This window comes from Myotis daubentonii, chromosome 8, assembly GCF_963259705.1.
Source record: "Myotis daubentonii chromosome 8, mMyoDau2.1, whole genome shotgun sequence".
Lineage (NCBI taxonomy): Eukaryota > Metazoa > Chordata > Mammalia > Chiroptera > Vespertilionidae > Myotis > Myotis daubentonii.
This window is the reverse complement of record NC_081847.1, coordinates 39303823-39319655: the sequence shown is the minus strand read 5'-3', so window position 1 is coordinate 39319655 and position 15833 is coordinate 39303823. Positions and strand designations below refer to the sequence as shown.

Genomic DNA, 15833 nt, shown 5'->3' with positions numbered 1-15833 from the left:
TTTCTCTCTCTCCCTCTCCCTTCCTCTATGAAATCAATAAAAATATATTTTTTAAAAAATAAAAAAAGGAATACGCATTTCTAACAAGCTGCCAGGTGATTCGGATGCTCCTGGTCAGGATGGACACCCTGAGAACAATTGGGAGAAGATGCAAATATGATAGAAACTCAGTCCTTGCTCTTAAGGAGCTTAAGGGTATTTGGAGAAAGACAATGAGCACACATAATAAAATTCAAGTCTGCCAAGTGATGAAGAAAAGATGCTCCATGAAGGTCAGTGTCACACAGTTATGGGTATATAACTGGGAGAACCCAGGTCTGCTAACCCCCACAGGAGAACCAGTAGGGAGAAAGTAAAATGGTTGCTATTCAGGAAAGAAAGATGACAGTATGGGCTTAGGGCGGAGGGCGGGGGGGTGGGAGGGGAAGAAAAGTGGTGCTAGGGAAATGGTGCATAAAAGAGTCTGGATGCTTGGATTTTAATTCTAGTACTATGAATTTGGGCAAGGCACTTAATCTCTATAAGTATCAATTTTTTATCTGCAATAGAACTTTAAATACACTTCCTTCCAATTCTAAAAATGATGGGAGGATACATGAAAGAGTAGAGATTTAAGCTGGTTAATGAACAGTGCATATAATCTAAAAATAAATGAAAGAGACAGGAGTCATTCCTGGTGGAAGGAGGAGCATGAGCAAGACAAATACAGAAGTCAAAATAATTTTGACCTTTGCAGAGCAGGGGATAGGTAAAAGAGATGTCTGAAAGATAATAAGGCCAATGTTTTAAAACTGAGAAATGGAAGGTCAGACAGGCCAAGTTAAGGGGCTTTAAAAAACACTATGTATTTCTATTTGTGAAACACACACAAACACACACACAGACACACACACACGCACACACTTCTATACGTGCACAACAAATTTCTGGAAGGATAGATAAAATACTGTTTGCTAAGAGTGGCTGCCTCTGGGAGGTGGAACTAGAAGCAATCAGTAGAGTGGAACTTTTATCTTCAGTTTTATACCTTCTGTATCACATGCATTTGTTTGTATTTCTACAACAAGTTTGTAATATTTTCGGAGGTATTAAAGTCTATTTTTAAACTGTTTTCTTTTAAAACAAACAAAAGAGGAGAAATAAAGAAAGAGGCAAGAGATACCAAAAAAATTCTCAAACAAGATCACACAGCCTGGGGATAACAATCAATGCCAAAGACCCAGCATGAGCCAGGCTCACACAGAGAGGTTTGACCTGCCTTCCCACAAAGCCAAACTTACCTTCAGCCTCTTCAAGAGCCACTGCAGAAGACCCTGCTGGGCAGCCTCCGTACACATCTCCGGCCGGAACTCAGCCATGTTTTCCACAATAGCTGAAGGGAGACAGACACCAGTCATTTGGGAAGACAACTTAGTTCCATCTGCAACAAGCCTGCTTCCCATGGCCAGCATTTTATTCCTCTTTCTACTTCTCTGTATTCCTCCCAGCCAGACGATGTGTTGTCATTTTTAGATTAACCAGGGAGATGTTGTGGGCTTCTTTTCTTCAAGTTATAAGTAAAAGTTATAACTGAAAATGATGGAGTTCACAAAAGGGGTAAGTGATAGGCTTTCTGTGCTAATAGGGAACAACACTAGAGCAGAACACACAGAAGGGTGGATCTTTACCTACAAAGATCCTCTTAGTCCTCATTGTACTAGAATCCCGGAGACTATGACTAAAGAGACAGAAGCCTTCAGAAAGACCTTAGGAAAAAAATCAGGAGATGGTGAATTCATAGTCTCTTCCTTTCCTGTTTGATCCACTTTTAGTTCTCTTTGCTTGGACTGCAAAGAACCAAGCATAATCTTAATTGAAAAAAATAATGTGCATAGAGGTGAAAGGCCATGCTGGCAGAAGTAACTGTCTGGTACTCAGAAGCAAACATAATCGGTCCCACTCTCTCCAAAAACAGCGAAATTGCTGCTTAATAGAGAAATTAAAAATTAGGAGGCCAAAAAAGTTATTGCATAACTATGATATTAAAAAGCGGGACATTTAAAAAAATTACATATAGTCCCATTCTAACACATCCAACGCTTTCATTTCATTTCCTTTATGACCTCTTCCACCCTATCTCCCAGAGTATGTTATAAAGCAGATAGAATTCTGTGTTCTCCAAGTACAATGCTTGTAGGAGAAAGGGTTAAAAAATCACCACCCCCTTATCTTCTTCCTCACTCCTTTGTCCATGTCAATCTTCAAGTTAAAGTATAACAGGGCAGCCTTGGATGATGTTGCACAGTGGGTAGAGCTTCTGGCATGTACCTGGGTTGCAGGTTCAATCCCTGGCCCTGGTCACGGCTCATACAGGAGGCAACCAATTGATAATGTCTCTCTCACATCAATGTTCTCTCTCCCCGTCCCTTCTTCCCTTCCACTCTCTCTAAAAATCAACAGAAAAAATATCCTAGGGTGAGGATTAACAAAAACAAAAAGAATAACCAGGCAGCCCCCTCAGGGAGTGGGACATAAAGCCTTGGGAGCAGAGTAGCAACCAGACCCCTGAGAGATGATCATTATAATACCTTAAATTACTTACTCACATTTTCTAAGAAAATCAACTCATTCATATTAATCAACTCATTCTTATTCTTCTGCTTATATTTTAGATGGTTTCCTATTGCCCATTAGAATAAAATCCATAGTTTACAAGGTCTTCCATCATCTGGACAAATTTACTCCCCTAGTCCCATCTCCCATCACTTCTACTCCCACTGCAATAGTGCATTTCTGTTCTTTCCCCAAAGCTCAGGCCCATTCACGGCTTTGCAAATGCTACTCCCCTGCCCAAGGATCCTTCTCACATTTCTGTCAAAATGTTCCGGTCTTCACATTCAGCCCATTCAGCCCCAGTGCTACTTGCTCCTATACAGCAATTTGGAGACCCTTCCTCTTCACTTCCATAGTGCTCTCCACTAACTCCTGTTAAACCATCTGTCACCCTCTATTACCTTCCCTTTCTGTTCCAGACCATCCCATCAGTCGGCCTCTTAAGAAGTAGAACCAAGCCTAATTCCTTTTTAATCTGCCCAGTGCCTAGCACAGTGACTGACAAACATCAGGTGCTCAATAAGGGAGGGAGGGATGACTTTGCTGAGCTGTTGGTAGGTGACCAAGCTGAAAGTAGACAGATTTCTACAGATTGCCAGGCTGGTACTTTTTCCATTACATCAGGCCCTTTTAATTAACAGTCAGTTAAGACTTTGATAAGCTTTCCATTCAGCAAAATTCAGCATTAGGCTAACAGATGGCAATGCTAAATTCTGGCTGTAGACTAGGGCCAGCCCCCAAATTACTGATTATTGTGTTCTCTCTCCTCTTACTCCCTAGGTACTCCCTTTTTCCTCCTTCTTTATGATAATCTTCAAGAAAGAGAGTATAAAACTACAAGAGAAATCTGTGCCAGACACAAAAGAGCTGAGAGAAAATCTAATCTCATCAAACTTTCTGCTTCTGCTGGGCCTCGTTCATTTCTCAAGCTCTACTTACAGATATGTCACTTACGGCTTTATTCGACAGCGACCAGTGATAAAGAGGACTACCCAAAAGCATGATTTAAATGAGCTATTGGTTTGGCAACTTTACAGGGTGGATGACTGGGGAAGTGTATGAGGGAAATCCTGCAGAGGAATTCACTTTCATGGACACATAATGAAGGGGCAGCCAAGTTAATGGCAATATTGCAACCCACAGTTTACACGGCAAACTGCACATAAGAACAGAAACACTAACTCTTTCTCAAATAAAATGTCCTATAAAGATACACAGTTGTTCAAAAGTTTGTAGTTCCAGTGAAAGGAAGAAAAACCAACATAAGAAGACTAAAAAATTGTTTAAAAAAAAATATATATTTTTTCATAGACTTCATCTTAACTTTTGGAGGCAAGCACCTGCTAAAAGAAGACAGCGGTTTGCAGGAAGGTGCATTTCTGCTTTTATTACCTGCAAGCCAAACCAAAACTGCAGTTATATGAAATTTACACAAGGGTCTTCATTTCTGAAAAGGCAGTTTGGGAGCAGACAGAAAGAAAACACTACTGCTGCTGACTGTTATGAAGGAGGAAGGGAAATGAGCGCCAAGCCCCACAACAAACACAAAGAAACTCGGAGAATGCTGGCTGCCCTGGCCCTTACCCAGAGTGTTGTGCACGCCGTCCGCCTCCTCTTTCACAGACTCGTCCAGGCGCTCCAGATTCTGCACGAGCAGTGCTACCACTTGTCCGTCCACCTTCAGCCCGGGGAAGCAAAAGGAGAGAGGGATGCATGTCACAGAGTAGTACTCACTTCTCTACTGAAGGAACAAAGTAAATAACCAGCCGCCTATGGTTTAGCGCGTGCTCTCCCATCCCATTATCCTTGAGCTGTGGAGTGACTCTGAGTCAGGCATCATTCTTCCTAACTTAAGACTGAAGCTTAAGGAGACCAAGTAAAATTCAAGGTTACAAAGTGATGAATGACAGTACTAGTACACTTGAACCTTGGCCTTCTGAAATCAAGTTCAGAGTTTTTTCTACCTTCCTGTGGTAGTTAAAGCACCTTCCAAAAATGCCATCTGAAGTCAGGTCAACAGTTCACTTAAGTCAAAGCATGCTTCTCGGCCACAGGACCAAGAGAGGTTTAGTTGATAGGTTACTAGCCATACTTTATAGTGGCCTCAAAATTTAGGGTTCAACTCAAAACATTCCTAACTTTCCATGCTAAGCTTTTATGAAACTATTACTTCTGATGAATTTCTAATTCCTTTTTGAAAAGAGTATTAACATAATAAAATGCCTTATATTTATATTACATAAGTAAGCAATTCTATTTCTCTCATAATTTGATTCACAAAACTCTTAGAAGAACCTTTCAGTAGCCACATCATACAGCTGATATTCAAGAGATGAATGACTTAGCCAAGACCACACAGCTACTCAGCAGTGAGACCAAAAGCAAAACCAAGCTCCCTTCTTAGGTGAAATAATGCTTCTACTACTTCACACTACCTTCTGGCACAATTTTAGGTTTGGGGGAGACTGCCCTCCAGGTAACCCTGAGGCAAAACAGGATGGGGCAACTAAGAAAATACCTAATCTTCAAGAAGTGATTACATATCTGGTAATAAATTTCTAGGGTGTGCCGAAACCGGTTTGGCTCAGTGGATAGAGTGTCGGCCTGAGGACTGAAGGGTCCCAGGTTCGATTCCGGTCAAGGGCATGTACCTGGGTTGCGGGCACATCCCCACTGGGAGGTGTGCAGGAGGCAGCTGATCGATGTTTCTCTCTCATCAATGTTTCTAACTCTCTGTCTCTCTCCCTTCTTCTCTATAAAAAATCAATAAAATATATTTTAAAAAAATTTCTAAGTAGTAGCCAATAAGTAAACCTGTACAGGAAGATAAGATCTCTCTCATTGCCTCAGTTTCCTCACTAGGGCATGAAAACAAGTTGTAAAGATTAAGTGAATATATGTGGCATGCCTTACCCTGGGTCTGGGTCAAAAATTAAGGTGAGAGTTAGAATCTAGCCCTTTATCCATTCTTATACCTGAGTATTCACTACTCATCTCCCACAGGCTAAGAAAAACTCAAGTTTTTGGAAGGCAGGCACCTCGTCCTCATTCATCTTGGTATACTCTTCAAAGCCTAGTGCAATTCTATACCTAGCAGACGCTCAGTAAATTTTGCTAAATTTAAATTAATTGATAAAACACTTCTCCATTTACTCTCATGTAACCATCACAGCTTTTATAGGTGAGAAGAAAAAGATCCAGAAAGGTTCATTAGCCTGGCCAAAGTCATAAAGCTTGTGGCAGAAGTGACCAGCTCTGGGACCTTACTTTTCCCCTTCATACCCTATAACTTTGGTGAGGGAAAAAGAAAGGAGAGAGAAGGAAATAGTCTCATTCAACTGACCCTTCCTGAGCACTGTGTATAAGGCACACTACAGACACAATGCAAACTGAGCCTAAGGATAAAACAATGGCAAGAGAGGTGAATCTTGAAATAAGACCTCTACTCTTTCTCAGTGAGACTTAAGGGAAACATCTGGACTGGGGAGAGGGGGGCTGAAATTATTGACTAATTTGCAATACCTGAATCACAAATGAAGATCTCCTTTATGCCCCGGTATGAGGAACAATGTACTAGTGAAACACTAGCTGCATATTAGAGGGGATACTGATGTCAAAATTGAGAGCACCCATAAATACAAGGAAGAGCTGTTTTCCCCTCTTATATGAAGGAGATACACAAGCTTGCTCTCAAATCGCACAGCTAGCAAAAGCTTCATCAAAGAAATCCACTGCAATGTTTTCCTTAATTAATTGGACAATTTGGGTATGTGAAAGAAAACAGAAAAACATCTGGGGGAAAAAGATGAACCATGTCACAATTTGTTTTTCCCTAAATCACCCTGATTGACTTATAATCTCCCTGAATCCTAAAGCAGCAGACACTGCAACTCCACTGGGTATCACACGGCTTGTCAGTTCTGCAAACTGCTTCACCAGGTTCAATCGCTTACTGCTGCTTTATCTGCACTATTTCCCTCCCTTTCCTTGGTTCTTAGTTATGTTTCCCAGCTCTGCTGTCTAGAAAGTGGTGGGGACAGTGGCATAAGCAACACATTCAAATCCCGGGACTGAATGGTTATGGAAAATGTGTGTTTGGCCAGAAGAAAATTTTTTTTTGCTTGCCATGCAAATCTAATTTCTAACAGACAGCCTTTTTAAGCTTGCAAAGTGTGAAACTTTATGTTTAGCTGGGTTAAATGCAAGTTTATCTGATTGCAGGAGGGTCAAAGCCATCAAAACACATTTAGCTCAGAAACTCTTGGAAAATATTTATATTATGTATAGCTCTGGATATCGCCTAGTAACAAACATAAATTAGCATTCTGTCTTACTCCCTCTCACCTCTTGGTTCTTCCACCTTCATGCCTATTTTTTGGAACTGTGACTATTTCTGAAACTAAAAACAAATCCTGCTTAGGGATTAAAACATTAAAGATTGTTCAGTCAGAGCAACCCTAGCCTTGGAAATCATAACTTTTATGCCTGGCATTTTCTGATAAGTTCCTGGTTATTTCTGCTTATTTCTAGGTCTCCCAAACAATATTGCAGCAGGCCCTTCTGAGATAAATTTCAAGGGCATGATCAGACATCCTTTCCACTTGACCAGAAAGAATGGATACAAGAGAAAAGGAGGAAATAAAAAAGGGACAAACGGGGGGAATTTACTGAGGAAATCATTTCATATCTTGTACAATCTGCCAATAGGCGTTCTCAAGAGGTTAACTGGAGTTTTTCTACTGAGTAAGAGTTCTGGAAATTCCTATTTTAAAAATAATATCCCCCCCCCCCCCGCCACCCTCAAACACACACACGTACCCACACTGAATCTTGATTAAGCAGTAAGTTTTAAGTAAAAATATAATTATATTGTCATAATGCAAAATTTATCCTGTTGCAACCTACCTAATAATATTTTAGTTTCCACTCTTGCCCCTCCAATCCATTATCCACATAGCTGTCAAGAGTGTTCTTTTTATTTATTTATTTGTTTGTTTGTTTTGTTAATCTTCAACCAAGGATATTTTTTTCCATTGATTTTTAGACAGTGGAAAGGAGGGAGGGAGAGGAAAAGAGAGAAAGAAATATCAATATGAGAGAGACTCATCGATTGATTGCCTCCTGCACCCTGTGCCTTGACAGGGGCCAGAGATACCCTTGACCGGGAGTCAAACCTGAGACCCTTGGGTGCACAGGCTGACACTCTAACCACTGAGCAACACTAGCCAGGGCAATATTGGTCTTTTAAAAATGTTAGGTCTGACTACATTACTACTCCCTGCTTATGATCCTCCAATTACTCCCCTTCACACAGGCAATTCCACCCAAACTTACTACCAAAGCCTAAAAACCCCAGAGTGGCCTGGCCCTGACTGTGCTCTCTCCCCTCGTTCCAGCTGTGTGCTAACAGTACAGGCCTTTTTTCTGTTCCTCAACTATGTCAAGCTCATTCCTGCCTTGGGGCCTTTACACTTGTCCATCTTGCCCTTGGTCATTCTGATGGCTGTTTTCTTCCTGTCATTCAGAACTCAGGCCTTTCCCGACTATCTAATCCAATGTGATTTCCCAGTCACGCTACATCACATCACTCTATTTTAATTCTCTATGTAACAGAGAATCACTATCTGTTTCTTGTTTACTTACCGTTTCTCCCTGCACTAGAATATGAGTTCCACAAAAGCAGACTTTGTCAGTCTTGTTCACTGCTATATACCCAGTTCATAGAATTGAGAATATACCAAGCACTCAATAAACATTTAGTGAATGAATGAACAAATGAATTTTGCTTGGGAGCAAATACAGATAAAGGTGAGGCTGTTAACATAAGTGGAAAGGGACAAACATGACAGGATCCAGAAATTTATATAATAAGTGCTCTCAGAGCAGTGGTTTCCAGCCTTTCTTTGGCTATGCCTAAGCATCTCTAAAATCCTGATGCCCCCCTCCCCCCCACCCAGGACATATAATTATTATTATTCAAAAAGTGAACTCCTATTCAAGTGGAGGAAGCCTAAAAGGCCATTAACTTGGTCTAAACAAGTATCCAAAGAACATGGCATCCATGAAAGACAAAAATAAAGGACAGATGAAGTATTAAAGAAGAAATCACTAAGAAATTGTTAAATAAATAATAATATGAAGTGATATGAAAAACTAGCAAATAAAGTTTCAAAACATATAATAGCGAACTGAAATGCATAAATATGTCACAATATATTTATATACTGTACTAGAGGCCCAGTGCATAAAATTTGTGCACTCAGGTGGGGTCCCTCAGCCTGGCCTGTGCCTCTCACAGTCCGGGAGCCCTTGGGGGATGTCCGGCTGATGGCTCCCCGGGGAGCAGGCCTAAGCCGTTAGTCAGACATTCTTAGCGCTGCCGCGGAGGTGGGAGAGGCTCTCCCTCCACTGCCACTGGGCTCGCCAGCAGTGAGCCCAGTTCAGGGCTTCTGGCTGAGCAGTGCTCCCCCTGTGGGAGCACACTGACCACCAGGGGGCAGCTCCTGCGTTGAGTGTCTGCCCCCTGGTGGTCAGTACGTCATAGCGACCAGTTGTTCTGCCGTTGGTGGATTTGCATATTAGCTTTTTATTATATAGGATATGGGGCCCTTAGAACCATAAGAAATGCAAAAATTCACTGTTAATAACTCATCCTCGAATTGCCCCCCTTAAAAATAAAATTGCCCCCCTGTGCATGCCCCACTTTGGGAACCACTGCCTTAGAGGAACCCTGCCAAGCCAAACAGCAACCTGCATTGACAGCCAGCAAACACCAAACCAACACAGGCCTTCAGATGAAGTTGGGTTAATTGAGAGCAAGAATGGGACTACTTGCTGAATGGGACTGGCTCTCTACATCAAAGCCACTTTCATTAAACTCATTTTTGGTTGTTTATTTCTTTGTTTTTGTTAATCCTCACCTGAGGACTAATTTTTCCATCGATTTTCTTAGAGAGAGTGGAAGGGAAGGAGTGAGTGGGAGAGAGAAACATCAATGTGAGAGAGAGACATCAATCGGTTGCCTCCCACATCCATCCTGGCTTGGGGTGGAGATCCTGCATCCTAGGTACATGCCCTTGACCAGGAACTGAACCCAAGACCTCTTGGTCTGAGGGCTGATACTGTAACTACTGTGTAAAACCAGCAGGGCTTATTAAACTCTTTATAGCAAATGGTAGCTCCCAGCCATACTGACCAGCTTCCCGGGCCAGCCACATTTCCACTGCCTCTGGCTGTGACCCCTCCGTCCACCCCGACATTAAAGCCTCCTCACAGAGGCCAATACCTGCAGCACTGCTGTCCCTGCTGACTCCTCGCCAGCAGAAGTGATTGCTCCCTCCTCTTTCCACAGAGGCTTGACTCTCACAACCATTCTTAATATACTGCCTGTGTTATCACTTATTTCATCCTTTTGTAAAAAACTAAACCTCTATCCTTCCATGTCTTATCTAGGCCCACACCCTTAAAATAGTTTTTCTTTTGTGTTTTGTTTTGTTTTGTTAAGTATTTGTTCTAAGTGTTTTTTGAATATCTGTTGAAATGAAAAAAATGTTTTTTGAACTCAAAAAACATTTCACTTTGTGGTAGACGTTGACATTTACTAAGTATTTCATATGTGACTTTATGAAGGTAATGCTCAACATTTATTGGGTGTTTATGCTGTGCCAGGCTCTGTTCTAAACCATATCAAATATCTCATTTACTCCTCACTTCAGCCCTGTGCAATAGGCACTGCCACTGCTATCCCCATTTTACAGAAGAAACCGAGTACCAAAGGTTAGGTAACTTTCTCAAGGACACACAGCTGGTAAGTGACAGAGCTGCCACTCCCCTGACACGGATCACAGTTCAGGGAAGACAAGCTTGATACAGATGTCTATAAGCCAAGGTGACAAGTGGCAGGATGTACAAAGTGCTAGGGGAACACAAATTCTGCTGAGGTGATGAGTCAGAAAAAAAAACCTCAGAAGAGAAGAGATAAGGTTTAAGTTAGGCTTTAAAGGATGATCAGGTGTATTCCTGGTAGCCCAGGAGAAGCAAGGTTTACCAAGCTGAGACAAATGTGAGCAAAGGCGTGGGACTGCCAAGCACATGGCAAGATTTAGGACTGGCAAGCAGAAAAATGACTGTAATTTAATCAAAACTCTCAAGAAGTCCAGTATTCTTCAGAGGTATGCCAGAGAATTGTCATCAAAGCAAATATACTTGCATTTACTGCTCTTCAGAAGAGTCTACTTCCCAGGCTACCAAGTCAACTTGTTATAAAGCACAAATATTCACCTTTTGCATAAATCATAGCAATGGGTGTGTACCAAATTTTAAACTCCAAAGATGCCCGAGAATGCCAGGAGGGCACTCTCTTCCCACACAAATGTGCTCTTCTATTGCTTAGGACTTCCAACTGGGAAAAAGACCAAGGCAATAACTGCAAACTGCACAGCACAATAAATTCTGCTACATGCCCTCTAGCCTCTGCTCATGCAATTCCAGGCCTCTGATATTGGCCCCAAATTAAAACTGTGAAGACAACTCAACCCTTATAATATGAGAATATTTATCAAACATCTTCCTGAATGCAGCACAAGGGCAGGAAAAAAAAAAAAAAAAAAGGAAGACCACCCACTGCTTCTGCTCTCTAATATTTACTGATGGCTTCTGACTGGCTGCAAACAAATAACATATGGGAGTCTAGGAATGTTCCATTGTTTGTGATTCACACCAGACTGACCATTATAAAGCCATAAAAGTCAAAATCTTAATAAAAAATAAAAAAAACTAAACAAAACAAACAGAACACCCTGTGTAGCAGCCATGTAATGGCTCCCCAGACTGAGAATGAACTGTTTCTTCCTAAACAAACAATAAAATCTTCAAGGTCCAGCATTTGTTGGCGGGCTTGGCAACACAGAAAACACAAAGAGAGCTTTTGTGTGAACTGCTGTTTCTGAGTATGTTTTACAGGCAGCAGGCAGGCTAGCCATTCCTCTCTCATCTCCTCTATTCACAGGCAAAGGATGGTAATTAAAATCAGCCCAGGGACCAAGCAGGAAGGCTCATGCAGGGCCACTGTAATTAACCTATGAGAGGTAAGACTGCACACATGACACTGTGGAGACACAGTGAAGGAGCAAGTGCCACAGCCTTCTTTCTGATGCGCCTCAAAACAAAAGGACACCCCACATCATGCTTTTCTTTCTGAAAAAAAAATAAAGTTCCTGAATTCCACAAAAGTGGAAGTTTGCTCTAGGAAGAAAGAAAATGGCAATAGAAATTTTCATCATACTAAGTCACAAATGGCCCTGCTGGACTCCAGCCTTGCTCTTTATAAAAGAGTTCTTCATATCCAGTGGGTTCACAACCCCTTCATTCACACCAAATGCCAGCAGTGAGCACGGCACAGGAAATTTCTAGTGTCAAGAACCTTGAGGGAGAAAGGGTGAGAAAGGGGTGGGCAGTGTAACAAAGAGATCTCAGAATCCCTTGGGACCCCAATCCCAACCATTCTGATTCAGTAGGTCTATTGGGCCAGAAGGTGGCCTAACGAGCATGCCAAAATAATCTAGTACAAGTGGCTGCAGAGACTTACGATAAACTCTGCAAACTGCATCAAAACCAGTACTGACTTCCTGCCTGACAGAAAAGATGAGACAACAGAAAAGAAGGAAAACCTCCTGAGCTCTGAAGAGAGTGACGGCTCGGTGGATGGACAGAAATCCACAGGAAGTATCGGTAAGAGGCTGGACTAGACTCACTTCTGCCACTGGCCAGCTGTGGTGCCTTTTCAGCCTCCGAGCCCTCTCTGATCACAGGCGAGAGAAGGAAACTGGTGTGGTGGGAAAGGACTGTGGAGGGATCAGAAGATGCTGGCTCTAATCTCAGCTGTTGCAGGGACTAGCTGTGTAGCCCAGTGAAAGCCTTCGTTTTTCCATCTGGGGTTCCTCACGTGTAAATGAGGCGATGGGTCTACTGGTTCACCTCACATGTAAACTCACTTTGATTGGCTGCTGCCTGGAACAATAGCTGAGGCAGATTCTGAGGCCTTGCCAAGGCTCCACCAAAAAGAATGCCGAAATCAACTGGCCCTGTCTTCTACAGGCAGGGCTGCAACTCTGGCCTGGGTGAGCCAGAAGGTTTGTTCTTATTTTTAACATTCTCCAAATCCCTGTCTATGAAATAAGTAATAATGATACCTGTTCTACCCTCATTTGGAATTATGAAGGCCAGAGGAGAAAAGAAACATCCACGAAAACTTTTTGTGAAAAGGTCAGTAGCAACACAGTTGAGTGTAGAGGAACAGGAACATGGAGTCAAAGAGAACACAGGTTCAAATCCCAGCTGAGTGACTATAGGCAAGTTGTTTTGTCTCTTTATGCCTCAGTTTCATAGCGGTAAAGGGAAGAACAGAATAATACCCATCTGAGAGGATATGGTGAGGACTACATAGTGATATTTCATAAATGTTAGGCCTCTATAACCCCTTCCCTAACACAGTTCCAAAGAACAAAGTATCCCATAGGTTGCATTTCTACTTTTTCTCTCTCCTCATCCAGTCCAGCCTTGCCTCAGAGCTCTACCTGATACTCAGATGATGCCACTCACAGAGACAGTGGCGGTGATGATGTCAACACCTCACACAAGCCTGCAAAACCCCAGAGGGATGTGCAACTTACCAGCGCATCGATGAGTACTTCTGCTCCCTCTTCACTCTCATGGAGGGTGTCTATATCTGTTAACTCCTGAAGCAAATCAACCACAGCTATGGACACATGTGAAAAATGTTAAGGATATCACGGACATACTGAAACCCTACTGGCATTTTACTAAAACATTTGGTTCCCTCCCGTTTCCTTCTCAACTGCTTCATCACTGTTTGCCTTTAACACACTCTGGTTTTATTACATCTCTTCAACAAGGTTCTACTCACAGAGGGTGTTCAATAAATGTTGTTAACTGTCTCTTTCCTAGGTCGCCTTCCTGGCAACTTCTTCCATAGGTTCACTGTATTTTTTAAAATTTCAAAACTTTAAATATGATCACTTGGGAGGTTGCTTTTCCAGTGAGAAACACCCTTAGCCTTAACCCATAATTTAAATTCTTGGAACTCAGTATAATCTTAACTATCTTGTACAGTTCACCTTCAAAGGCAGTAATGATTTCTAAGATGGCATGGCTGGTATCTTCAGAGACCAAGGCATGACCAAATAGATTTAATATGTAAAGGGAAGGACTTACACTGGGCCGTGCTAGTGTAGAACCCACCAACCTCCCTTCCCCTCAAACACCACGCTGCTTTGGACATAAAAGAAATATAAACAATGAAAATTGAACACGAGGCAAAAATGGAGAAAAAGAGGGACATATAAGTGAATGAAAACATGAAGCAGAGAAAAAAGAAGTTATGTTTGGAAACTGGAAGCCAGAACTAAACTAAGTTTTTCTTCCCTCACCTTGGAGACACACACACACACACACACACACACACACACACACACACACACCTTGCTCCATCAACCTGCATTTACTGAATGCCTACGATGAATAATACACTGTGACAATGACAAAGGCAAATTTATTCTTCATTCTGGGCCTCAGTTTCCTCACCATAAAATGAAAACATTAGATAATCAGAGACATTTAAAAAATTACACACCATCGGGAATTACTAACATGTAACAAGTGAAGAATACAGAAGCATTAACTGCAGATGTCTTGAAAAAGCAGCAATCAACTTGAACTGAGAAATCAAGAATTATTTGTTAAAACAGAGTGGTCAGAAAACAGGCAACTAAAAAGATGAGGGCAGGACAACAGGAATAAAAGCAGAGAGATTAGAATGCACAAAGGCATATAAAGAGGAGAAGAAATGGAATAGGAGGGAAGAGATAAAAGCATAATGGTAACCCTATAAAATAACAGTATTTTGAAAAGCTAACCTAACAGCTGTGTGCAGGCGGCACGAAAGCATTATGAATGTTGGGGGTGGGCAAATGGGAGGCAGTTGGGGTGTATGGGCGAGGGGTGGGAAAAGCAACACCTGAAAGAGGAACAGCTGTTCCAAAACTACAACAAAAGAGTCCGGAAATGAGACAACGGGGTCAGAATCAGGGCAGTTTCACTAGAACTGGAAAGAGAAAAATAAAAGATATAGGACATATTAACAATAATGATAGAACTTGCTAACTGCCAACTGACATTCTAGGTATTTCATGAACGTCTTTTGCTGGGGGAAAAATTATTTGAAGTTTCATCTTATTCATCAATAACTGACCAGCTGACCATCATGAATAAGTAAATAAGGTTCCTGTGTCTTATTCTTTCACTCTTTAAAGTCATATTTGCCCCAAACATAGGAGTGCTATAAAACTTAGTGTGGCCCAGCCAGAGAGGCTCAGTAGTTGAGCGTCAACCCATGAACCAGGAAGTCCCAGTTTGATTCCCGGTCAGGGCACATGTCTGGGTTGTGGACTCAATCCCCAGTAGAGGTGCGTAGAAGGCATCCAGTTAATGATTCTCTATCATCATTTATGTTTCTACCCCTCTCTCTCCCTCTCCCTTCCTCTCTGAAACCAATAAAAATATTTTTAAAAGGAAAAAAACTGACAATGGCTGTGGTTTTATATAGAAATATGATAAATGTCTAACTTTTACCAAGCAAAGTTTTTTCTTATAATATTCCAGTGTACAGGGGTGGGCAAAACTAGGTTTATAGTTGTTCGTATGGAAAATAGTTAATAAATAATAATACAAGAATAAACTGTGTTTCACATACAACTGTAACTCACAAACCTGCTTTTGCTTACCTCTGTATATCTCCTTGTCTACTCTCCTGCCTCAGTTGAAAAGTCAAATAATAAATGAGTTACCAGCTACCAGATCTGGTAAACATCTCATCAATCCTACCATTAACTGATTTTACATAAATTCCCAACTTTCATTAAGTAGCATTTCAACAAGGCAGTAATGAGTCCGTAAGTGTAATCATCAACTCCTGGGTAATATAATATGACATTTGAAGGTCATTTGAAGACTAGAAAGAGGAGTAAGAATGCGAACCACAGATAGACAGATGCATCCTCAATGTTGAGAAAATTCAGCATGGCCTGCCACCCATCCAGCATTTCTTCACAAACAAACTCTGGGCATGGGTGATAGGTTTTTCCACTGTATTTACAATTTCATTTCATGAGGTAAAAGGCTCTCCGGTCCAAGTATAATAGGAAAACAGAGAGCCTGTCTCTCTG

The 15833-nt window shown here is 41.6% G+C and overlaps 1 protein-coding gene across 1 annotated transcript in view; it reads right to left on the bottom strand.

The window, feature by feature from the left end:
- CTNNBL1 (catenin beta like 1) overlaps window positions 1-15833 on the bottom strand; it is a 174890-nt gene that overhangs the window by 97190 nt on the left and 61867 nt on the right. The window contains exons 5-7 of the mRNA XM_059706115.1: window positions 13263-13360; window positions 4177-4270; window positions 1281-1372 (exon numbers count right to left, since the gene is read on the bottom strand). Coding sequence (XP_059562098.1) covers window positions 1281-1372; window positions 4177-4270; window positions 13263-13360 — 284 coding nt within the window. The remainder of the gene's footprint in view (window positions 1-1280; window positions 1373-4176; window positions 4271-13262; window positions 13361-15833) is intronic.